This window comes from Aedes albopictus, chromosome 2 (genome assembly GCF_035046485.1).
Source record: "Aedes albopictus strain Foshan chromosome 2, AalbF5, whole genome shotgun sequence".
Classification (NCBI taxonomy): Eukaryota; Metazoa; Arthropoda; class Insecta; order Diptera; family Culicidae; genus Aedes; species Aedes albopictus.
This window is the reverse complement of record NC_085137.1, coordinates 506,988,284-507,014,597: the sequence shown is the minus strand read 5'-3', so window position 1 is coordinate 507,014,597 and position 26,314 is coordinate 506,988,284. Positions and strand designations below refer to the sequence as shown.

Sequence of the window (26,314 nt, the reverse complement as noted above, 5' to 3'; positions counted from 1 at the left end):
TACCTTTACGTCGACCGGTTTCGGGCGTGATCTAGCCCATCTACAGGACAATGTTCGACTGACTGCGTTGTATTCGAACGGTATTCGTACACGTTCAAAGTGAAGAGAGAATTACTCTATCGTCAAGTCTGCTAGGTCGAAGAGGCACGATGCGATGGGAGGGTCGTCCTCATTCTTCAATGGCTTTTTCGTACTTCTGATGAACATGGACTCCCATGCATTCAAATGTGAAGCTTTATTGACACATTTGAGCAGTTTCGCTTCTTCCCAGTTGATGTTGTGGTTCGTGTTTTCAATGTGAACTGCTACGCTGGATTCATTTGGTTTGTTTGTGTCAACGGCATTCTTGTGTTCTCGAGTTCTAGTTTTGAACTTACGTCGTGTCTGGCCTATGAAGACGGCAGGGCAGTCTTTGCATGGAATTTGATAAATTCCTGACTGCTTATCCGGAGGAACCGTATCCTTCAAATTGTACAGTAGTTCACGTAACGTGTTGGTGCTTTGGTGTACTACTTGCAATCCATGTCGTTGTAGCTTGGCTTTTATTGGGTTGGTTACTTTGGGGTAGAACGGTAGGCTTATTCTTCTGGTTTTGTCTGTTATTGGTTCCAATGTCGTTATATTCTGGCGGTGTGCTTTGCGTTTATGTTTCTGTACGATTTTGTCAACAAAATTTCTAGCGTACCCATTTACCTCCGCTGCAGCGTAAATTCTACATTCATCTTTGAATTTTTCGCTTCCCAATGGTACATTGTAAAGCCGGTTTGCCATAGAATGAAAAGCGGCCTGCTTCTGGGCACCAAAGTGGTTGGAATCAGATGTTATGTACCGATCTGTACTTGTTGGCTTTCGATAAATTCCAAATTTCAAAGTGCCTTATCCTCGTTTCTGCTAATCAACAGATCCAAGAACGGCAATTTCCCGTCTACTTCTTGCTCAACCGTGAATTTCAACGTTTCGTGTTGGGAATTTAACATGTTTAGTGTCTGGTCTACACAACGTTCCTTCACCGGAGCGAATACATCGTCTACGTAGCGCCACCATACTCGGGGAAAAAACTTCTTTTTCTGGGCTTCATTTTCCAGATCGCTCATAAACAGATCAGCTAGTAGTGGTGAAAGCTTACTACCCATGCTCAGACCCCATGTAGTATTTTCCCCGGAAGTTGAAAAAAAATTGGTTCATACAGAAATTTTACGGCACTCGACACCGTTCCAAATGTCGGCGCAGGCTTTGCAGAGCTTCAGTGACTGGTACACTCGGAAATAAAGCCGCGACATCGAACGATACCAGAATTTCACCTCTTCGCAATTTGAACCCCTCTAGCTGCTCTACCAAATTCACCGAATTTTTAACACATTTTCCATGTTTCACGGGATATTTTCTCATTTTTTCCATTAGTCATGCTGCCATTTTTTTTCGGTTCCGGGTCATTTGGCCGAACACCATTTGGCCGAATGCCGTTTGGCCGAATGCTGTTTGGCCGAAAAATAAATGATGAAGTCGAGTGACCATACCACTGTTCCCCGTCTCAGTATAACTCGAAAGAACAGCCTATGATTCAAAGAAGGAAAAATCTTTGAAGATATATTGGCAGTTTCAACGCCAACTAATCCCTGAATATTAAAACTACAAAGAATAGCCTATGATTTAAAGAAGGAAATACTTCAGATAATCATATTGGTAGTTAGAATGTCAAAAACTTCCTCTGAATTATTTTGATCATGATTCTGCCAAACGGCATTCGGCCAAACGACCCTTTCGGCCAGATGGCATTCGGCCAAACGGCATTCGATCAAATGGCCGGATACCCATTTTTTCGGTGGGGGTATGGATGTTGGATGAGATCGGTCGCATACCTACCGGATTCTTGTGAATCTTTGGTAAGCAGTACAGGGAAGCCATCGTCGGATTTGAAACATGGAACTTTCTTTCCAACCTGTCTTTACCCATCAAGCTGGCTACCTTCTTTCGAACATGATTCACTTCCTCTATCATTCTGTTGAGGGGATCTTTCGCTTTCCGTTTTTGAATTTAAACTCTTCATACGGACCGGCACTGATCATGTCTCGAACGCGTGAGTCGTAATCTTCTTTGTCCATAATCACTACCAAAATAAGTTGTTAAGTGAGATGAAATATTTCAGTTATTGAGTGACTAGATTAATTATCGATTAGGTTGAGGAATAATCATTTTTACTAGCCAACAATATGTAGAAAAAAATCTAACTCATGAAGCTTCCTTCATGGATATCAAGTTTTAGAAAACCTGAAGAAATCGTTCACCAATGTCTATTTTTTTCCAAAACCTTCTCAAATTCCATGTCCACAAAATAAAGTTTACGAAGCTTTCCCATGTTGAGCAATGAATTTGCAACTAAATCGAATTATCTGAGGATTTCTAGATAAATTCGACGAGGAATCCTTGGAAAATGCCTACACGAAATCTTGGATAAATCCCCGGAGGAATTTGTGGAAGTGTCCCCAGAGAAACCCTTTAGGGGATAGTCTAGAGGAGTTCTTGGTGAGATTTCAGGTGATCTTCCTCGAGAAATCCCTGCAGGAATACCCAGAGCAATGCTTGGATAAATTCCAGCAGGTATTCATAGAGGAATCTCAGCGAAAGTTCCTGGAAAAAATCCTGAAGTAACCCCAAGTGAATATTTTGAAGTGAATCAGGACGAATACCGTAGAAGCCCCAAGAAGCATTTGTGGAAAAAAAAAATTCCATGGACATTTTTCGGAAATCTTAACATTTTTCGCATCAGATCATTTTGATTTTGATTTTCAGTTTTGTTCATAATTTCGACCTCGATCGGTAAAAAAAGTCGACTGTAACGCACATGAAATTCAGTCAGTTCAAGTTAAATGGTCGCAAAGACCATTGGCCTTGCCATAATAAATTGACTTTTATTTGGTTGATGTGCTAAATAGAAAGTCGTCATCACCCCTACACGAGCATCAACATCAATTACAAAATCAGCTATAAAGACAGATAGACAGAGCTTCTGCCCCAAAAAAAATCGGAACTGTCAATTTGTGAATGCAAAATGAATTGAAAAATGGTTAAGCAAATTGAACTTCATTTCAACTGATGCAACCAACGTCCGCTACAATTACTTTCAGAATTTCGTTTTTATTTTGCACGTTTAATTTGTGCAATACGCCGCCACAGCTGCTCGCGAAGTTTCGCGGCAGGAGAGAGATATGGTGTTGCATGTGATTAACGTACGTACATCTCCTCGCCCAGCCTGCCCGGCCTGCATGTTCTGGTAGATTCGATTTTCCAATCCAATTTGTTTTCTCACCACGTTCGAACAACAATAAAGCAACAAATGGCAACCGGTCAGAGATCTCATTTTACACTCACTTCAACGCAAATTCGATTGCAGCGAGCGGCGAAATCGAATTTCCGCATCTGCTTGCTCGCATGTGCGAGTCTGCTGGATACATGCTTAACCGCTTTTCCCGCGAGGCGTTGCTGCGATGTTGTTGTTGTTCTACCGGGGCTTAAATCACTTCCAAACGGTGGTAAAAACCGAGTCGGAAAATATTTTTTTAAACCACCCTGCCCCCACCGGAACAAGCTTATTATCCAGTCTGGTGCAAAAAGGCAAACCCGCCAGGGCTCCGCCTGGAAGTTTAACAACAGTTAATGATTTAATTATATAGCTGATGCAGACGATGACGACACGACAGAGAGCGGAAAAAAGAAGCCGAAAGCAAAATGCTGGTTATAATTAAACAACAAGGCAGCCCGGACCGGCAGTGGCCAATGTTGCACACGACCTTTAACCAGATCGTGTTCGAAATGAGCAGCGCTCCTCTGCCGTGACATGGAAAGGAGCTGGCTGCTGTTACTTTGGAGAGGTTTGGAAGAGAGGTGTATGTCGCGGCTCTGCAGAACCCTGTGATGGAAGAATTTATGTCCGATGAAGGACGTTCGTGATTCGCTAGTTGTTGAAACATAATAATAATTTCACTTGAAGGGTTACTTTTATCGTGTTTCAAGTACTTTTCTCCAAATTGTTTGTTAACTGCTTTTTGTCCCGATGGTCGTCAACATGATGTCATTATGGAAGTTTATACGATTTTAGTACAACCGTTGATCTTACTTGTAATTAAACGGAATTGAATTTTGACAAGAAATAAATAAACGTAAATTTTACGTAATAATAGAAGATATTTCGCAAGGAGTCTGGCAATAATAGCTGCAATACGATTAACATGGAATGATTTTTTTCGATACTGTCGATTAATGTAATTATCACTGCGCTTGTGATTTGATTTGAACAAAAAAATGTATATTTTCAAAAAAATTACCAATAGGCAGGTTGTGAAAATGATTGAGAAATTTTTTAGAAAACTCTCCGGAATTTAAGAAAGAATTCGTTAGCAGAATTCATGAAAATATTTATGGAGGAGTTTCCAGCAAAAGACTGGCACTTTGAGCACTTTTCCGAAAAGTTTAGGAATTTTTCGGAAGCATAAAATAGCTTCAATGTGAATTTAAGGCCGAACTCTTGATACATTTTAGACAAGAACCCCTAGAAAATGTTTTGTACGAACTTTAAGCATATGGCTCTGATGGGGTGGTGCAAAAATGTGCATATGGCTACGAGACTCACTCGCTCCAAACACCGCGGATTTTGAACTTCATTTAACGATATTTCCGGGCTCCTGCTGTCGATTATGATTCTTTTTGCACCAAAATGAAAATAATTACTTATATTCTTCTAATAGTACCTGAAACTTTATAAACTGCTACTAGAATGTAGCAGATTTATTGGCGTTCGGTCAAAATTCGTCATTTGTTGCTATGGTGCCCCGTTACGCTGTGTTTCTTCATTTTTTCGAAGTATCAAGGTCCAATTCCCAATCGGAAAGCATAAAGTGAATCTTCTATTCAAATCTGATCGTTTGATATGTTGATTAGCATGTATTTAACAACATAACGATTTTTGGAAGCAAAAGTTTGATTCTCGCGCAAAACGTAACGCGTGGAATGTGTCCTTTGGCAACTTCTTCAGAAACTTCTTCCGCAATTCTTTGGCAATTCTATTGAGACATTTGGAATTTTTTTTTCGGGAATTTGTTAGGAAAATTTTTTTGGCGTTTTCTTTGAACATTATTTGAAAATCAGTAGTTCTTTTAAAAATCCTTCCGCATTTCCTTCATATATTCTTTGATTTTTTAGCCGTGCCCGTGGTGTAGTGGCTACAAGTTCACTTCATAAGTAGATGGTCATGGGTTCGATCCCAGCCCCGGAACTTGTATTTTTCCGTCAGTTGCTTTTTCCCCCGAGAGCGGCTGACACCTGACCCTCTTCTGAGCATATGCTCTCACGGACCCGGAAACTTGGATATCGGCTATCGGTAACTCATAATGGACCCCCAATCGGACTGGAAAAGAAACAAGAGCCACACATCAACATCCTCGTGCACATCATTCTACCGTGAACAGGGTAGAAAAATGACAGCAGCGCAAAGGCACCAGTTCGATATAGAAGAATTAGAATAGTATACATTTAGGCGCTGCCCAAAGTATAAGTGCAGCGCCAATTGGAATCGCTCACGCAGTGCCCTAGTTGACAAAAAAGCTGTAAATTAGGTTAAGTGATTGAAAAATAAAAAAAATCTTGGATTTTTTTTCGGAAATTTCTTCTTTCAACGGGGTTGGAGGGTGAAACGCCTCCAAGGAATAGCTCCCTAAGAACCATTTTAAGCGATTTCTTTTGAAATTCTTTCGGCATTGTCTTCAGTAATCTTAGTAGTTCGTTTGAGCATTTCGATTTGAATTCAAAAAATGTTTTTTAATCGTCAATGCCCAATTCCGATTTGAAGATCCTAACTTTCCAAAGAAATTGTCTGATCAATTAAAAAAAAAGGAAAAAGAAACCACAAAGGGGTTATGTAATAAAGACTGGACTCGAAAAAATGAGACACAAAGAATAATGTATGACTTTTGATTGCGTGCACAAAAAAAGCTGATTTTTTGACCAGGAATAGTACATTATGTATAGCTAATACCAAAAAAAATCCATCAAAATCGGTTAAGTGTTGGCGGAGATATCGTCGAAACAAGAGACTTACCATTTGAGAATCTTGGGCCAAATAAACACTTTAAAAAATATCACATTTCTTACCTCAAACTGTAGAGCCAAAAATACTGAACCGATTTCAATAAAAAAAATCTAAGTATGTAATGTAGATGTATTGTGTCAAAATTTCATTCAATTTGATTTAACCTCTAGAAAGTTATAGCCATATATGTAGCACTATGTCACAATAAGCAGATGTGGTTTTTGGTACAGTGACATTCAAACTGCTCTAACTTTTAAAATGTTCAATCAAAATGGCTGAAATTTTCACTGAGAACAGATTAACACAACGAATTTACACTGTCAAAGTTTCAAAAAAAATCGGGACAGTGATGCCAATACTACAGTCAAAATAATGCACACTGATTTTGAAATATTAAAAAGTGCCCAAAATTTGAAACTCTCGTTTTTTTGTTTGAATTGTCAAAAAAAAGTACTGAACCGATTATAATGAAATTTTCACCACTTATTATGACTTACTTGAAGAACGTTTCAGACGTTTTGATAAGCTAACAACCAAGTTATAGCCTAAACAATTTTTAAAATGCATGCCCAAAATTTCCAAAATCACATTTTATTGTATTGACAATATTTGCGCCAATACTGAACCGATTTTGATGAAATTCTTAGGGCATTAACTACACATAACATGCTATTCCTGGTTAAAAAATCAGCTATTTTTGTGAACGCAATCAAAAGTTATACATTATTTTGAGTGTCTCATTTTTTTCGAGTCCAGTCTTTATATTGCTAAAGAAATTCACTAACGAATTGAGGAATTGATTGAACAATTTTCTGTCTGCCTACTGTGATTTTTGACATTCAGTTCCATTTCGCTCAAAAGGGCAATTCTCCAGGCAACTCTTCTAGTATTTCTTTGGAATTTCCTATTAGGATGTTTTTGGAAGTTCCTTCAGCAATGCCTTTGTGAATTTCGACAATTCCTTTTATAACTTCTTTGGCAACTCTAATGGAATTTTTTCGGAGTTTTTTTTTTGGGTAATTACAATGAAGTCTTCTTTTTCGTTTTCAGTGATATTCTTTTTTTGGCAATTCCTTTTGGAAGTTGCTTTGATAATTTTCTGAGAAAACTTTTTATAATTTATCTGGCAATATTTTCGGAAGTTATTTCGATAATTCCTTTGAAAATTCGTTAAATAATCATTTTGGAAAAAAATTCGGAAATTCTTCGAGAATTCATCGAAATGTCTTCATAATCTTCATCGGAAAATTATTTAAGAATTCCTTCAGTAATGCGTTTTGGAGCTCTTCTGGAAATTCCTTTATATGCCTTTCTACATTTTCGTCGGTGAAGTAATTGAGAAAGTTATTTAAGTTTTTTCTTTCCTTTGGAATTTCCTTTGGAGACTTCTTCGGGATTCTTTTTGGCAATTTCTTTGGAATTTAGTACACCACCTTCAGCAATTTCTTTGGAATTTTGGGTACTTTTAGAAATTTCTTTGCGAACTTCTTTGGAAATTTCTTTGAGAATTTCTTTGGCAAATTATTTGGTAAATATTTTGGCAATTGCCTTCGCTTTAATTTTGTGTAATTCCTTTGAGATTGCCTTCGTCAAATTCATAGTACATTCTTTAAGGCATTCCTTTGAAAACTTGTATATTTCCAATAGAATATTTTTAACAATTGCCAAAGTAATGAAAGACGCAATTATGAAATGAATTGAAATACTTGAATTGAAATTTTAAAGCAAATTCAAAATATGTCCTAGAATTTGAAAAAATCTAAAAAAAATCAAAAAGAAATCCCACATAAATTGCTGGATTAAGTCCCCTAACTGAACAAACTTTCAATAGAATTGCCGAAGAAATTTCACCAAAGTAAAAGTCAAAGGAAATTTTTAAAAGCACCACCAGAAAAACTCCCATGGAATTGCTGAATCAATTTCCAAAGAAAATGCCGAAAGAATTACCTAGTCAACCAGAAAAGTTGCACCAGAAGAGTATCGAAGAAATTTCCAAAGAATTGTCAAAGCAGATCAGAAGGATATTTTAGAAGTAATTTACAAAGGTATCGCTGAAGCATTTCTCGAAGAAAATGCCGTAGAAATTCTGAAAGATATGTCTGAAAAAGCTCCCAATGCCCTCTTCCTGAAATATAGTCAAAAGTAGGACCCCTAAAAGAAATTTGGAAACAAAAATAAAAAGCAATTGCGAAATAAATGTTTAAATCAATTGTTGGACTAGTTTCAAAGGATAACCGAAAACATAAAACAAAAACGATGAAAAAATAAAGAAAGCTATTGCTCACGAAAATTCAAAAGATCCATGAAATTTTCAGAGTAATTATGGAAGGGATTTCCAAAATTTCCGAAAAAAAAATCCTAAACAAGGATTTCCCATTTTTGTTTTTCGTTTTTATTTTCTTTGTAATAAATGGAAGCATATTGTATCAAAACAAATGAATCATTTCTACCAGAAATGTATCCTTTTATTAAAGATTGCTAATCCGGTGTCAATGCATTATAATAGTTTATAATACATATAATAAAAACTTCCAGTGTGTTCAATCTTTTGAATGAAAAAAATGAGTTTAATTAAAATCTTCTACTCCTTCAAACGATCTCATAATTGCAATTAAATCCCACATGCTCTGTTTGATAAAGTTTTAAATTAAATTACAAAACTAATTACGATAATCCGTCGAACCATTCGTCTACTTGCAGGTTTGAAGCGTGTCGCCTGGCCACCACCAGCTGAGCTCGGTGAGGGTGACTATCAGCACCAACAGCCAGTGCAACAGCCGCAGCAACCCTACCATTATCCACCACAGCAGCAGCAGCCCGTTCATCATCAACAACAACAACAACAACACTATCAGCAGCCTTATACTCAACCGCAGCCCCAGCACCAACCGCGAGAGCGCATCATCCCAATTCAACGGGTAAGAACCTCATCATTAGGGGGCACACTTTTATATCCTACTTCTCCTCTTGTACACTCATGAAAAGAGATCAGTAGACGCGACTTTTTGAGGATGTTTTCTTCTAACTGCATACACACATAAATTTGATTTTGAATGACATTCGTGTGGTGCACCGTAATGGGGTACTTGAAAAATTAAAAGACATTCCCATTTACGGCGGTCGGGAAGGTCGCATTGAAAGGCCACCTCCAAACGGGAAACCCCAAGGGTTACAATCACAACTATGGACGAAATCAACTCAAAATTTTAACGTCTGGTCACTCATATTTGGTGAGTGTAAGAAAAAATTTACAGAATGTAAATTTTTATACTTTCATCTTTGAAAAATCAGCATTTGAGATTTTTTTAATTAAAAAAAAGTTGTATAACAAATACCATAAATGAGTGTGAAACTGAGAACTCAACATTCTCGGTTTCTGTTTGCTCTACACATTTATGTATGTATATTGTTTTATCTCTGCAAAACCTTCCAACATGAGTTACAAAAAAAAATGCCGGTTTCCTCCTCCACTTGAGCTTTTACAGGATCCTTTTCCATTTCCCAAGCAGACGAATACTTCATAATTAAGAGACACACATAGGGTATTGTACCAGTTGGGCAGGTGTACCTATTTTGGGCACTTGCCGCTATAACTAAGCCAATTTCAAACCGATTGATTTGAGTTTTTGTATAGAGTTAGATACTGTACATTCAAATCAATCCGTTTGGAATTGGCTTATTTATAGCGGCAAGTGCCCAAAATAGGTACACCTGCCCAAATGGTACAAGACTCTAGATGTATACTGTCACACACGTAACGCGCCAGACGAATTTGCCAAAAGAAATTGCAACGCCATATCATCAGAAGCAATGGTACGGTACATCGTGGCATAACAGAAAACTACTTTTTGAATTTGTTTTGAATGAATCCAGGGTCTGTCTCATCAGGTTTTGCTGGAACGCCGATTCAATGGTCACACTGAAGAAAGGTAGAAATGAATGCACCTCCTTCTTCAAGTTTAAATCAGAACGGGTAAACATACTTTCCATGGCGTTTCATAATGCAACGATTTTTTCTATTTTGTTTTTTGAATAAAAACTTAGGAAAATGTCTCTGGCAATTCTTTTAAACAATTCCCGTGCATTTTTGCCTTTCTCGTACACCAAAGTGTACTGAAAAGCTATATGTTCACTCAAAAAACGAATTTTCGATAGAAGGCTCGGATGGTCAAGTCACATATACCAATCAACTCAGTTCGACGAATTGAGATGATGTCTGTATGTGTGTATGTATGTATGTCTGTGCGCAAAAAAGTTCACTCACTTTTAAAGCACTTCCCGTTGGCCGATTTTTCGGATTATGGCTCGAATCGAACCGGAATTTTACCGCATTGTTTGCTATTAAAAATGGTCCGGATCGGTCAAGGCGTTTAAATTTGACAGATTTAAGCATTTAATGTTAGTAAGTAAACTTGCATGCAACTTTTGGAGGGTGACTTGTATGGGAAATATCGTACCTAACATAAATCGCTTAAAACTATCAAATTCGATTTAATAAAACGAAATATTTTGCATGAGTCGTTAATTTAGATGTTAATTGATTAATTTACCTTTTGATTGCTTAAAAAAATATTTCCATGCTTAATGGCTGGCAGTCAAAAAAGCCCAAAATCGCATATTTTGCCCTATAAATTGAGGTATAGCTCAAAATTGTGACGTGCTGGAGCAAATCTGAGCCCGGATATCTGTCAGAGACACATAAGTTTGCTCTTGAGACAAAAAATGGTTGCGCTGTGTTATTGTAACCTTTAGCATGGTTGACGGATTTTGTGCGGAAATCAACATTAGAGACCAGAAATTCCATGATGTTGGCCCAAAATTCAAGGTGGCAGCCTAATACTCAAGATGGCGGTTCCAAATTCAAGATGGCGGCTGTTTAATATAATTCTAGGCTCTAAAGCCATGGAATATGGGTATATTTGGAATGAGGAAGAAGCCTGGACTCCAGAAATGGCTACCAGAATATCCAAGATGGCGGTCTAAAATCCAAGATGGCGGCTCCAAATTCAAGATGGCAGCTGTTTAATGGTGTTTAGTCTCTAAAACCATGCAATATGGGTATATTTGATATGGGGAAGGCGCCTGGACTCCAAAAATGGCGACCAGAATATCCAAGATGGCGATCTAAAACCCAATATGGTGGCTCCAAATCCAAGATGGCGGCTGTTTAATGTACTTCTAGGCCCTAAAACTATGCAAAATGGGTAAATTTGGTATGGGGAGTCTCCAAAAATGGCGACCAGAATATCCAAGATGGCAGCTTAAAATTCAAGATGGCGGCTTAGCAGTATTTGTATATTTGGTATGGGGAAGAAGCCTGGACTCCAAAAATGGCGATCAGAATATCAAAAATGACGGCTCCAAATTCAATATGGCGGCCAATGGAGTTTTAGGCCCTAAACCCATGCAATATAGATAAATTTGGTATGGGGAAAATGTCCGGAGTATAAAAATGGCGACCAGAATATCCAAGGTGGCAACAAATACAAGATGGCGGTTCTTAATTCAAGATGGCGGCTGTTTAATGTAGTTTTAGGCCCTAAAACTATGCAATAGGGGTATATTTAGAATGAGGAAGATGTCTGGAGTCCGAAAATTGCGAACAGAATACCCAAGATGTCGGTCTAAAATCCATGATGGCGGCTGTTCAATTGCGTTTTAGACTCTAAAACCATGCAATAGGGGTATATTTGGTATGAGGAAGATGTCCGGTGTCCAAAAATGGCGACCAGGATATCCAAGATAGCGGTTCCAAAATCAAGATGGCGGCTGTTTAATGGCGTTTTAGGCTAAAAACCATACAATATGGGTATATTTGGCATAGAGAAGATGTCTGAACTCCAAAATGACGACCCGAATATCTTCAAATCTTCAAATCCTTCAAATCCAAGATCGTGGCTGGTAAACGGAGGTTTAGGCTCTAAAATCATGAAATATGGGTATATATGATATGTAGAAGATGTCCAGTCCGGAGTCTAAAATTAACGACCACAATATCCAAGATGGCGAACTTAAATCCAAAATGGCTGCTCAAAATTCAAGATAGCGTCTTTTTCTTAAGATTTTGAGGCTCAAACATCAAAATCCAGATAAACGATATGATGTTTGGTGCCATGAAGTGGATTCTTGTTAAACGCATGAAAGTGCGATATTCATCAACATGCCACTTGAGTTTTGTTGAAATGGGGTTTCAAAGGCACGAGAAAGGCGCCATCACTTCTAGGTGGATTATTAGGTGTTTTTTTTTATTTTTCCACAAGTTCTTCAGTAAATTCTTTAAAAATCCCCTCGGAAATATCTTTCAGAGAAGCTAAAATGTTGTACAAACATGCATTTAGTCGTTTTACAGAAACATATACTTTTAAACAACAAGTGTTTGTTCTTATAATATGACAGTAACATGTACTTTTAAGGAACTAGGGTGTGTGAATTCTTGCGGTATTGGAAATTGTGCTCGGAAACTCCTTTGTTTTTTTTCTCATAAATTCATTGAAATTTTTTTATATTTATCTGGAAATCTCTTCTGTATTTCTTCAAAAACTCTTTTGGAAAGTTTTTAGAAAACTTTATTGTGAACTAGCTGTCCCGGCAAACTTTGTCTTGCCCGGTTGTGGTGGTTTGACAACTGTTGAGGTCATTGCAGCACCGCACTCTAGATTGGTTTTATTTCGATCGTCTTGAATTTCTTCCCAAATCATAAAAAAATCAGTAATTTCACAATTTTCCTACTTTTTTATTTGATTTTCTCAACTTTTACTACTTATAAACACAGCCACCATGAATACGAATCAAACCATGCAAGAGTCATCCTGATCGATCCACCTGTTTGTGAGTTTTGTTGCCTCAAAGGGACTTCAAACTCATTTTTATATATATAGATTGATAAGGCAAGAAATGCTTTCGCAAATTCTCTGGAAACCTCTCCAGCAACTGCTTGGAAAGTTTCCTTAGGAACTTCCTAAGCAATTTATTTTTGAATTCTTTCCGCAATCTCTTAAGGAATTTTCGAAAAAGTTTGTAACAAATACAGTTTTGCGGAACACTACAAATGCATCGTGTCTCACGTTGGACGACACATTACTGACAACTATTAATGGGTGCCTACACATGCTCATTTTTAGTTCCCGTGTCGGGCCCGTTTGTCTGATACAAATATAAAATGGAACATTACAAATGCACGAAACACAACATGCAACACATAACATGAATTATGCCCAGTCATCCATATGGATAACGAAGTCCGAACCCAGGATGACGAGGTTTCATAATTCAGGCCAAACATTTCAATAGGTCCTATCTGCATTTGAGAGACTCTCTTTGTTTACTTTCTCTTTCAATTATTGCAATGTAATGGTACACTTTTCAACTATTTTTGCAGCACAAATCAAAAGACGATTGTTTTGACCATCGATCAATGCAAGGAGACAATTATAATACAAATAAACAACTGAGATAATAACGAAAGAGAGGAAAACCAAAGAGAGCCTCTCTTCTGCAGATAGGACCTTTAGACATGTTTGGCCTGAATTGTTCTTGGTCCATTAGTCATCCTAGAATTGAATTTTGTTTGGCAAATTGCCTTTTAGTTCGCAGCATCTGTTGTTGCATTCATAGCTTGTTTTGGTCTAGAAGTTTCAAATCCTAAGGGGCACCCTGATTCAAGCCACAATACAAGACCGTCTACATTTTGATGTCCGTGCTAGGGGACGATTTGCGCGTCTTGTACTTGATCGTTGCCCGAAATGGTCTGAGCACTACAAATGCTAATTAAATACCAGGGACAGATTTACAAACCTGAGTATAACGTATTCGCCTCCAAACGTCATCACCCCACCGCATAATCACTAGCGTAGAACGATCGACGCGCCACCATTTTTCGAATGTTGGAGAGCACAGGTACCTTTTTCGCGGTGATGCTTCACCGTAAACAACACCGCGAAGAAGGCACCTACACCCTCCACTATTTGATAGATGGTGGCGCGTCGATCGTTGCAGTTTATCGTTTGACAGTCAATAGCACAAACTAACAAAACGTACACAAATAAATACAATCGTAACACACTCCATGCAACAATCGAATAATTTTCCATGAATTTGAGAATGTAATTCATGGGAATTTCTTAAACTATTTTACAAACGTAACATGTTTTTTTTTCCTTTGAAAACCGCTTCGGCAATTTCTTCAGGTATTTCTTCAAAAATGTTTTTATCGTCAATTTCTTTTGCATTTTAATACAAATTCCTCTGCAATTTCCAAAGAAGTGTCTGATAAATTTCAAGAAAAAGTGGTCGAGAGAAACCACAAAGAGACTGACGAAGGAATTTCCCGTGGAATATTCTCAATGATTTATGAAAAGAATTGCCTGACTAATTTTCAAATGAATGGCTCAAGAAATTTCCCAAGGAATTCCAAAAAATTGAACAAATAAATTTTCGAACAAAATTTAAGGAAATTACCAAGCCATTTCTTCAAGGAATTGCCCTAGGAATTTACAAAGAATCCGTTGAATTGTTCTCAAATGATTTGATTTTGGTTATTTGGTGAAGTTATAAAGAAATTAAAGAATTTCAATAAAATTTCCGAACGAATTCTCAAATGCATACAGAAGGAATTCTCAAAAAAACTGCCTGAAGAATCTGAAAAAAAAAACAAAATTCGGAATTATTACTAAATTTATTTCCGAAAAAAAATTCCAAAGAATTGATAAACAAACTTCACAGGAATTAGAAAAGAAATTCATAAAGCATTTGTCAAAAAAAACTATTCAAAGGCATTCCATTTTGCCATATAGCGACGATATAGAAATAAAATAAAAAAGCACTATATTTGCTGATTCCTTGTAGCTATTCGAAGCTTTGCATTGTGGATGTTAATGTGGAGAGGCTACACTTTTTGTTGCTATTTTTATTTTTTTGTCCGTGAACCGTAGTTTATTCTTCACAAACACTTTTTGTTGCTGTTCTGCGTCATTTTGACAATTGGGTCACCAGAAAAAAAATCATGCATCCATCATTTCACGTTCAACGTCATCATCTGCAACAGTTTCGGATTGCAACGCGGTCAATATTCTAACATCTCCCACACACCACCATCAATTAGACACGCACTTGTTGGCGACAGGATCTTAATTTTTCACCTGTCATCAGCCGTGGAATGTGCGCAAAAACTCACCTCAGTTGCCGAAAATAGAGTTTATTTTAGACTCGCTCTCATCGCATTCAAAACAAACTGAAACGGGGAATAGGAAAAAAGCGAGACTCTCTTCATTCCCGTCGTCGCGCCTAATGATTTTACAAACATCACCACGAAAAGCGAAAAGCGGATCCACTGACAATTTCAGCGCAAATATTCAGGTCATTTTTCCCACACTTGTGTACCAGCTGTGACGTATCACACAGCAAGGCGGAAAACAAAACCGATGGCGCGATGGCGGTGAGAAAAATGCCCTCATTCGATGGAATTCCAAGCCCCAGTCAGTCAAATTTCGTCCATCCGCGTCGCGGTGGTATAGTAGGTAAAGTGGCACTTTTACATGTGGCACGATGATGTGTGGTGATGAAATGTGGATGTGAATTCTGGAATGATTCATTTTTGCGAGAGATTCAGAAAAAAAAAACAGATTTTGATTATTGTGCAACATTCAAACCGATTTTGTCATGATGGTTCAAATTCAAGCACAACACTGACTGTCTCTTACAGGTACCAGGAATAAAATGGGAGATGAAAAATAGAACATTCTAATTCCTAGTTTTTAATCATAAATTTGTTATTTTACTATTTCCAATTGAGTTTTTAAATTTTTGAAATATTATTGTTTTTTTTTAACGAAAGAGCACCTTTTTCTGAGCCACTATGATATTTTCAGGTTTTTAAAACTTAATGTTGATCCCTTAAATCAATTTCAATTAGGTTTTCTTAAATCACGTTTTGATAGCACGACAACTGTATGACAGTTCCAATAGCGGGGTTTTCCGTTCTCCTGCGAAAAAAATAAGTAAATAAAAAAATAAAAATACAAAATCCGATTACGACTTCAAACTGATTTTAAAAAAGGTTCCCGGGCACCAAAATGCATGAAAATTTGGATTTCGGCACAGTTTTGCCTGTAGATTTAGAAAATAGAATTATCTCAACATCGCTGAAGAAGCCAATTTCAGTAGAAATTTCTAGTCTTGGGTAATCTGTTTACAGACACTCCTGGTTTAATTATCAGAAAAATCTCTGGAGAAATTTTTGAAGAATTCTCATAATAAAACTCCTGAGGGGTTTTCTGAAAAACATCCTTCGATGAAATCCTGGAAGTATCACCGAGAAAATGCACGGAAACCCAATACTCTATATATATATTTTTTTTTTTTTTTTGCAAAAAACTGAGGAGTAATTCCTGCTGGACTTCACTGCAAGAAATCATGCAAGAATTTGGGAAGATATTCCTGCTGGAAATTTTGGAAGGATCCCTAAAAAAATATACTGGAAACCTACAGAAATTTCCAAGAGTTTTGACATAAATTTCTGAAAGAGTTCGTGAGGGAATACCTGTAGGATTTCCTGAAAGAACCTCTCCACTAGAGGAATTTTTGAAAGAATCATTGGAAGAATATCTGAAGTACTGAAGAAATTTCCTGGGAAAACTACTGCATGAGTGTCTGGAAAAAATATGACAGAATACTTGAAAGATTTTCTAAAGCATATCTTGGAGCAATTTCTGAAAGATTGTTCAAAGCAATTCTAAAAGACTCTCTAAAGGAATTTCTAAAAGAATTGCTGGAAGAGTTTTTAACGTATACGCTGAAGAAATTTCTGAAATTGCCCTTGTAAGATTTTATTAAGAAATTGTTAAAGTAATTTCTGAGAGAATTCCTGAAGGAGCTTCTAAATAAAATCATGGAGGAAGGAGGAATTTCAGAAAAAAATCTAGATGAATCTCTAAATCTAAAGGATTTATTAATCAATCACTTATTCAGGATTCACAATCAATCCCTGGAAGAGTTTCAGAAGGGATTCTAAATTATTGATTTTTTTTTCAAATTGGTAATATTCCGAAAGAATCGCTGGGAAAATTGCTAGAAAAAATCCACGGAAATCCATTCTTACAGCAATCCCTGGAGTATTTTCTAATGGAAATCTACCAGATGTTTGTGATGAATTGTCTAGCTAAACTTCTGAAGGAATCCTGAAAGAATGGAAAATTTTCTGAACGAGTTCCCGGTTGAATTTATTAAGAAAACGTTGGAAGAATTTTCTAAAACTTGTGTGAAATATTTTGCATATCGATTTCTTGTACAATTTCTTGAAGAATCATTGGAAAATTTCTGAAAGTATTTTCAGAGAAATTTCTGTTTGAATCTCTGAAGGAATTTCTTTGTCAATCTTTTTTTTTTCAGGATTTTCGCAATCAATCCCTGGAAGAATTTCTGAAGGCATTCTGAATTAATGATTTTAGAAAAAAATCCCTGGAGAAATTGCTAAAGAAATCCATGGGAGTCGACTCTGACAGCAATTCCTTGTGTTTTTTTTTTTCTTATGGCATTGTTGGAAGGAAAGCGAAAATATTTCATATATTTCTTAAGAAATCTCTAGCTTTATTGCTAAAGGAATCCTAAAGAATAGAAGATTTGCTTAACGAATTACCGGTTGAATTGATTGAGAAATCTTTGGATGAATTTCTTTAACACTTCTGTGAAAGATTCTGTAAAGTAGTTCCTTGAATAATTTTTCGAAGAATCTCTGGAGAATTTGTTGAAGATATCGCTGCCAAAATTTCTGGAAAATCGGTGGAAGATTTATTTAAAAAAAATCCCCAAAAGTTATTCTGAATGCATTCCTGGAGGATTTTGTAGAGGATTTTCTGGAAAAGTATTTCCTCTAGATATATTTATCTAAATCCCTTGCAAAATTTCTGGTGGAATCCCTGGCATATTTCCTAAAAAAATCTCTTGAAGATTTTCTGGAGGAATGCCTGGACATTTTTTCAAAAGAATTCCTAGGAACCCCCTGAATAAATTTCTTCAAAAATCTAAATGCAAGGACTGAAGTACTCAGAATCATTGAGAGAGCTTCTGAAAAAAAGCCTTAAAAGATTTTATATAGGCATTCTTGGATACATTTCTTTAGGGATACCTGGAAGAATGTCTGAAAGAAACTTTAGGAGAACTTCCATAGGAATACTTGAATAATTATCTGAAAAATTTCTGATTTTTATATTTCCCGAAAGCACAATCGTTACACAGACTTTTCCAGCAGACAGTGTATATGAGCATCAGTTTGAACTATTAATAGTTTTTTTGTGATAATTAAAACTATTCAATTGTTTATATTTACAGTGCACTCTTTCACTCACTATTTCCAGATTGATTATTACAGATGATTTACATTTAACATCTAAATTCAAATAAAATTCATCAATTGTTTCTAGTGTTTATTTTAACAAGTTTACGGTAACCATCATTAGCTACCACGTCAACAGAATCTCATAAAGATTGTCTAAAATAATTCAAGGAGAAAATAATAATAAAATTTTCATGGCAGGTTTTCTAGAGGAGTCCTTAGAAAAAAAAATCTGAGAGAATCTCTAGAAGAATTTCTAAAGGAAACTCTGGGGAGTTCAAGATGGAAAATGTGGAGGAATTCCAATGCTATATTTTCTAAGAAAATCCTTGAAGAGATTTATGCAGGTATCCATGGCTGTTTTTCTGAATGCACCCAAGGAGAAATTTCCGAAGGAATGTATGAAAGATTTTATAAAACAGATTTTAGAGAAATTTCCGAAGGAATCTCTCGAGAAACTACTCGAGAAAATCACATCCTTGGAAGAATTTCTGAAGGAAATTTACTTGGAAATTTAAGTGAAGTTTCTAAATATTTAAATGTGACTGAATCCATTGAGAATGTTCTAAAAGAATCCATGATAACAAATAGGGAAAATTTCTGTAATGTTTTCTTAAAACCCCTTGGATGAGTTTATGAAGGAATCCCTGGAGGAATTTCTTTAGGAATCCATAGGAGATTTTTTTTTGACTTTTTGGTTAAATTCAACAGGAATCCTTGGACTTATTTCTGGAAAAAAAATATCTGGAAAACTTCCTGAAAGCCGCCATGAAGAAATTTCTCAAAAATTCCTCGAAGTTTTCTCAAAATGAATCCGCCTAGAAATTCACAAATCCACGAAAGGTTGAACATTTTTTGAAGGAATCTCAGGGAAATTTCAAAAGAATTCCAAGCCCGATTATCTAAAAAAAATCTTTTGGAAATATTACTGGAGGAATCCCTAGTAAAATTTATGAAAGATTCTATGAATTTCAAAGGAAACTTTCGAGGAATTTCTTAAGGGTTCAAAATCCCTCTCGAAAGAATCTTTGAAAAAAATGTCTAAGGGAGAAATCAAATAATCCTGAACGAATCTTTGAAAGAATTTCTTGAAAAACTTTGGTAGATTTTCTTTAAAAATTCCATGAATGGTTTTGTAAATAAATTTCTTGAAAAATATCCTAAAGAATTCCCAACAGATAAGCTGAGGATATCGCAGCATAAATTTCTGAGAGAGTTGATGGAGGATTCATAAAAAAAATCCCTAGAGAGATTCTGAACGTATTCCTGGAGTATTTTGTGGAGGGATTTATAGAGAAATTTCTAGGGAATTTCTGGAGAATTTCAGGAAGGAAACTTTGAAATCATTTCAGAAGAAAGTAATAAGGAAATTTTGAATTTCCCTAGAAAAATTCCTGGAGATTTCTTTTATTGTATCCCTGACAAAACAACTACAGTCAGGTCTTTTTTTACGCGGTTTGCATTTACGCGGCCGCGTAAATAAAAACTCCATACAATTTTTTTTTTTTCATTGTCTTAGGTTTGCATGATTCGTCGAGAAATGGTGAGACATTTTTTACGCGGTTTTTCGAATTTTGAACTGAGTTTTTTTTTTACATGGTACGTATCCCCCGCGTAAAAAAAACTGACTGTAAAGGAAATATGGTGTGTTTCTAAACGAATCGGCAGTGCTCTCTTCCATTCACTATTTGCAGTTCAAATTTTCAGGATGAACAAAATAGTTAATAAATGTTTTAGCTTATGGGGATTTTTTTTATTACCGTACGGGGTTGAGCCGAAGGGTCTCAGATTTTCATAAAACTTTTTCCACAGGCAAGGCAAATGGATATATGAACAAAAAATTGAGAAAAATTCAGGGTCGCCTATTTTTCCGGAAAACTTGGGTGGATTTTTTTTTGTTTTCCCTTGACACTACTTATTTTGAAAAATCATAACTCAAGAACAAAGCATCGAAGAAACAAAGTTTTTTTAGAAAATGGAAGCAAATTTTCTCAGGAATCAAAAAAAAATATGAACTGGAAAAAGTTTTCCACAAAATTTTCCACAGTTGAGAAAATTCGTAAAGAATAGCCGGAAAAACTATGCCCGAACTCATGGTAAATTTTCGAAAAAATATTTTTGAGAAGGTTATTTTATAAACTTTAATCGCTGAAATTTTTGGAATGCAATTTTTTTTTTCGTTTTGAGTTATGGCCAATTCTGTTGAAAAATGTCCAAATGTGCCATAAAAGCCTTTTCTTTGTAAAATCATAACTTAAGAACGAAGCATCGTAGAAACAAAGTTTTTTAATGGAAACGAAAGCAAATTTTTCAACATTTTTACATTTTTCAACAAGATGAACCATAACTCAAAAACAAAAAATGTGCATTTCAAAAATTTCAGCGATTATAACTTATAAAATAACCTTCTCTAAAATATTTTTTCGAAAATTTTGCACGAGTTCAGGCATAGTTTTTCCGGCATTTCTTTACGATTTTTCTCAACTGTGGAAATTTTTCTGGAAAACTTTTTCCAGTTCATATTTTTTTCGGATTCCTGAGAAAATTTCATTTTCTAAAAAAACTTTGTTTCTACGATGCTTCGTTCGATACACGTAAATAAAAACAAAAAAAAAGATGCTTCGTTCTTGAGTTATGATTTTTCAAAGTAATGGTAAGTTTCCAGTTCCCAAGTAGAGCGCTCAAGTAAAATTCCTCCTTTTTCCGTAAGTAATTTTGACATTTGTTTAACCGACAGCATTTTTACGAAACGATGCTGTAAGAAGGATGTGAAGAAAAGGGCACTGCATTATAGACACTATAGATTCCATAGACTCGCGAAGGCGAAGACAACTGTAGCCAAACGAACTGTCACGATTTCAATAGCGACAATGGATTGCGTGACGTCATATTCGCTCAGTACACTCTAAATTCACGGAAAAACATACTAAAATCGTATTGCTCAACCATGTCTCCGCGAGTCTATGGAATCTATAGTGTACACTCCCGTTCAAAAGTTTGGGGTCACCCCCTCAAAACATGTCATTTTTTTTAGGCCCATATCTCCGCCAATTTGCGTCCGATTTCAAAACCCTATGTTTCATTCAAAAGATAATAAGTTAAAGAAACTTTGAACATGATTTAAAAGAAACTTTTTCAAAAAAATTTTGTATGTAAACTTAACCCAAAGTTGCCAAATTTTCTAAAAAATGAATATAAACTTACGGCAGTGTCGCTGGAAGTTGGGGCGACCAAATTTTAAGATGAGAGCGGTAATATGACCCATTTTCTATTAGCTTTCAACTGATTTTTACAGAACTTAGCTAAAAAATCTAGAAAAAAAGTTATTGTGTAAATTAATCCTTGATGTCATCGACCAAAAGATTGGGGTCACCCCTCAAAATGATGTATCGGCCAAAAGTTTGGGGTCACTATCGTAAAACATGCAAAAGTGATTTGTTGATATCTATGTCATCTTTCATTCAATTTTAATTCTTCTTGGCTTATTTGAAACAAAATGAATGATACTTACTGCATAGACATTGAACCACACATATTTGTTGAAATTTACATACTAAAACTTAACGTAAAGTTGCCTCATTTTTTGAAGCGTGGTAAAATGTGCTAACTTTACATAACATTTTTATATACAAAAATCGTTAAATACGTTAAGTTGAAGACATCAAACGTAAATTTAGTTAATTATCTTTGGAATGAGCCAAAAATAATTAAAATTGAACTATAGATGACGAAGATATCACCAAATCACTTTTCCATGTTTTACGAAAGTGACCCCAAACTTTTGGCCAATACATCATATTGAGGGGTGACCCCAAACTTTTGGTCGATGACATCAAGGATTAATTTACATAATAACTTTTTTTCTAGATATTTTAGCTAAGTTCTGTAAAAAGCAGTTGAAAGCTAATAGAAAATGGGTCATATTACCGCTCTCATCTTAAAATTTGGTCGACCCAACTTCCAGCGACACTGCCGTAAGTTTATATTCATTTTTTAGAAAATTTGGCAACTTTGGGTTAAGTTTACATACAAAATTTTTTGAAAAAGTTTCCTTTAAATCATGTTCAAAGTTTCTTTAACTTATTATCTTTTGAATTAAACCTAGGCTTTTGAAATCGGACGCAAATTGGCGGAGATATGGGCCTAAAAAAATGACATGTTTTTGAGGGGGTGACCCCAAACTTTTGAACGGGAGTGTATATACACTGCATGCGGCGGTTGCTAGATAAATTGTTCGTTGTTCGTGTGGTGTTTCGTGACCTTGTTGTTTACGATTTGGACTTAGAGAAATTTTGTCCGTTTCCTCAGGAAGTGTGATTGAAATTTAAATTTCATTTTTGCGCGCGTATGGGGAAAATCCAGATAGTGAGATTTCAACGCCACGGTGTCAAAATCTCGATTGTTATCGAACTTTCATGTACCTCGGATTTTTCTTCGGAAATTGTTAGTATTTGGGCTATATATTCATAATCGGAAGACGAGAAAATATTTTAAAATCAGTATTTAATTAATTTTAGTATGGAAAATAGCCAAAAACTTAGATAAATCAAAATTTCCCCGATGGAATATTTTAAAACTTTCCAATTATAAAGTATAGCCAAAATGCTGACTTTCTGTGAAAAGAAAGATCCGAGGTACATGGAAGTTCGATAATAATCGAAATTTTGACACCGTGCAACGGAGTTCCAAGGGAAATGCTAATGGGAGACGCTGGGATTCTGAGGGAACTTTTAATGGGTGTGTGAAGAATTAGCCTAAGTTAAAATTCACAAATAAAAAGAAATTAAAAAAAAACTTTTAATGGTATTACAGCGAGAACTATGGTTGGATACTAATTATAAATTCTGCAATATTGGAGTTCGGACTACGGTGGGAGGAATTCGGCTGGGACTCTGACGGTTACCTTGTGGAGTTTTAGATGAAATACGAGGTAGGACAAAGCTTCACGGGGAATTTAATAAAGAACCACGAAAGATTCTTTGTGATGAATCTTTTGGCATTCCGTACGAAGGCTTTTCTTTGGGGTTTCACAGAAAGTCCGCTTGAATTTCTTCCAGATGTTCCACCGAAAAATCCACCTGAAGTTCGCAGGGGATTCTTATAAAATGTCTCTGAGATTTTCATTAGAAGTTCTACAAAAATTGCCTTCGTGAGTTTCTTCTAATTCAGGATTTATTTATTTTGTTTTATTGTTTTTTATTTTGGGATCTTCTAGGAGTTCCTTCAGGGTTTTCTCCAGAGGTGTTTTCTAAGATTCTACCAGGAGTTTTTTCGAACTATTCTACAATAATTTCATCCGGGATTTCTTAAGTATTTTTTAACCGGGGTTCACTCAGATATTTATTCGGAGATTGCCGCAGGAATTCCTTCCGGGATCATTTCAGGAATTCCTTCTAGGATTTCTATAGGAATTCATTCTTAGATTCGTCCTGGAGTTCTTTCAGTGATTCTTCCAGGATTTCTTTCTAAGATACAACTTTTTGAGATTCATCTAAGTTTTCTCTGGACGTTTCTCATGTGAATCCTCAAAGAATTCCTTTTGTAATTCCTCTAGCTTCTTCCGGGATTCCTCCAGGAACTCCTTCTAAGTTTCCTCTGGGAGTAAATTTATGGATTCCTCACATAGTTTCTTCTGGTATTTTTCCAGGATTATCTTCTAAGATTACACCAGGGGTGGCATCAGGGACCTCTCCAGAAATTTTATCTTCCGGTATCTTTCGGGAATTTTCAAAAGTTCTTTCCGGAATTTCTTCAGAACTTCCAAACTCCTGGAAAATAAGTCAAGGTTCTTCCAGGAGTTCCTTCTAAGATTTGTCCAATAATTTATCCAGGATATCCTTCCGGGATTCCTCAAAGAAATTCTACTGGGATTCCTTGCAGATTACATAATTTGGAATTCATTCTGGAAGTTTCTTAAATTTTGCTCATGGAAATACTCCAGAAGTTTTTTCTTATTCTTTTTGGAAGTACTCCAAGACTTGCTCTTGAGTTCCTTATAAAATTCCTCCAACAGCTTCTTAAGGAATATCTCCAGCAGTTTTGCAGGGAATATCTACACGAGCGATTTCAGAGATTCTTTCAATAGTTTCTTCCCAGATAAAAATCTGAAGACATTCCAAAAGGTTCTGAAGAAATCATAAAAAAAAACTCGTGAAAGAATCCCTGAAAGAACTTCTAGAATAATTTCATATGAATCTTCTGGAGGAATCTCGGATGGAATTTCTAGAGAATTCCATGAAGGAACCTCTGAAGGAATCCCGTATGGAGTTACAGGAGTAATCCTGGAGAGAACTCCTGGAAGTTCTGAACAAATCCTAAACAAATTGCTGGAATAATATCTGAGGGAACTCCCTTAGGTATCCCAGAAAGAACTCCTGGAGCAATCCTGAATTAATTTCGAGAGAGATCTAGGATGGAATTTCTGGAGGAATCCCAAGCAGAAATTCTGAGGGAATCCCAGAGCAATTCTCGTAGGGATCTCGGAACGAATTATTGGAATTCAGAAAGATTTCATAATGGTAATGACTAATTTTTTACCAGTAATAGTGTATTACGTAAAGCTAATACTATACAAATTTCATCAAAATCGGATGAATATTGGTGGAGATATCGTTGAAACAAGAATTTTGCCATCTGAGAAGTTTCTTCACCGTTATAGCTCTAGATTCAAAAATACTGAACCGATTTCAATCAAAACTGTTCTGTATGTAAAGTATACATGTAGAAATATTGTGTAAAAATTTCATTCAATTTGATCTAGCCGTAATAAAGTTATAGCCGTATATGTGGCACAAAGTCACAATAATCAAAAATGTTTTTTTTTGTATCGTGACATTCACACAGTTATAACTTGAAAAGTTTTCAAGCAATTTGGCTAAGAATGGTTTACAGTTTCAAATGCTAATAAAAATCGGAACAGTCATGACAGTTGTACAAACAAAATAGTACACACGGAATAAAATGGCTAAAATGTACCTAAAATATGCCTTGAAGCGATTTGAGTTTTGAATACTAGAAAAACGTATTGAACCGATTTTAAGATTTTTTTACCAGTTTACTGATACTCTGTTAAGAACTTCGAGTCAAATTTTCAGACGTCTTGACGAGTTACATCAAAATTATAGCCTTTACAATTTTTAAAACGGATGAAAAAATTTGCTAAAATCTTATTTTATGATATTAACAATATCTGCGCCAATACCAAACTGAATTTGTTGTCATTGTTATGGTATTAGCTACACATTATATATTATTCCTGATCAAAAAAATATTTGATTTTGTGAACGCAATCAAAAGCTATACATTATTTTCTGTGTCCAAATTTCATCGAATACAGTCTTTACTTCTCATGGTTCTAGTGCACTATAGAACATTTTATTCAACAAACGAAATGAAATGAATATGATGCAACAGTTTTTAGAATCATTGTCTCCTCATCAGCTAAACTCAAATGCTATTTACTTTTTTCAATAATCGAACTATTTATAAACAATTCAGTTTTGGGGTGTCTTTATAAATTTTTAAACTACGTAACGGCAAATTATTCAACCTCAAGAAATTCAATCTCGTGTTCAGATGCAGCCATGCTGAGGGACGACGGAGCACACATTATAGAGCGACACGGCTAAATACTAATGCACACTGTGAACGCGCAGGCGCGAAAGAAGAAACACAAAGAAAGAGAAATGTCCCTTTTACTCACGGAATAATACATCGACATATTATTCCGTACGGAAAATCAACAACATGACTGACAGCATCGCATGACAGTGCCATCTGTTGGCAAATCTTTCTGGCTGTGAATTACTTATCAACTGCGAACGCCTAAGTAATTTTGATTGCAAACGTTTTACGTGAGCATTACTTGTCCTATCCTTTTACACAGTACTTATCAGGTGGAAACT

The 26,314-nt window shown here is 35.9% G+C and overlaps 1 protein-coding gene across 1 annotated transcript in view; it reads left to right on the top strand.

The window, feature by feature from the left end:
* LOC109413053 (uncharacterized) overlaps nt 1-26,314 on the top strand; it is a 554,573-nt gene that overhangs the window by 370,207 nt on the left and 158,052 nt on the right. The window contains exon 9 of the mRNA XM_062854506.1: nt 8,783-9,000. Within this exon, the coding sequence (XP_062710490.1) occupies nt 8,783-9,000 (218 nt within the window). The remainder of the gene's footprint in view (nt 1-8,782; nt 9,001-26,314) is intronic.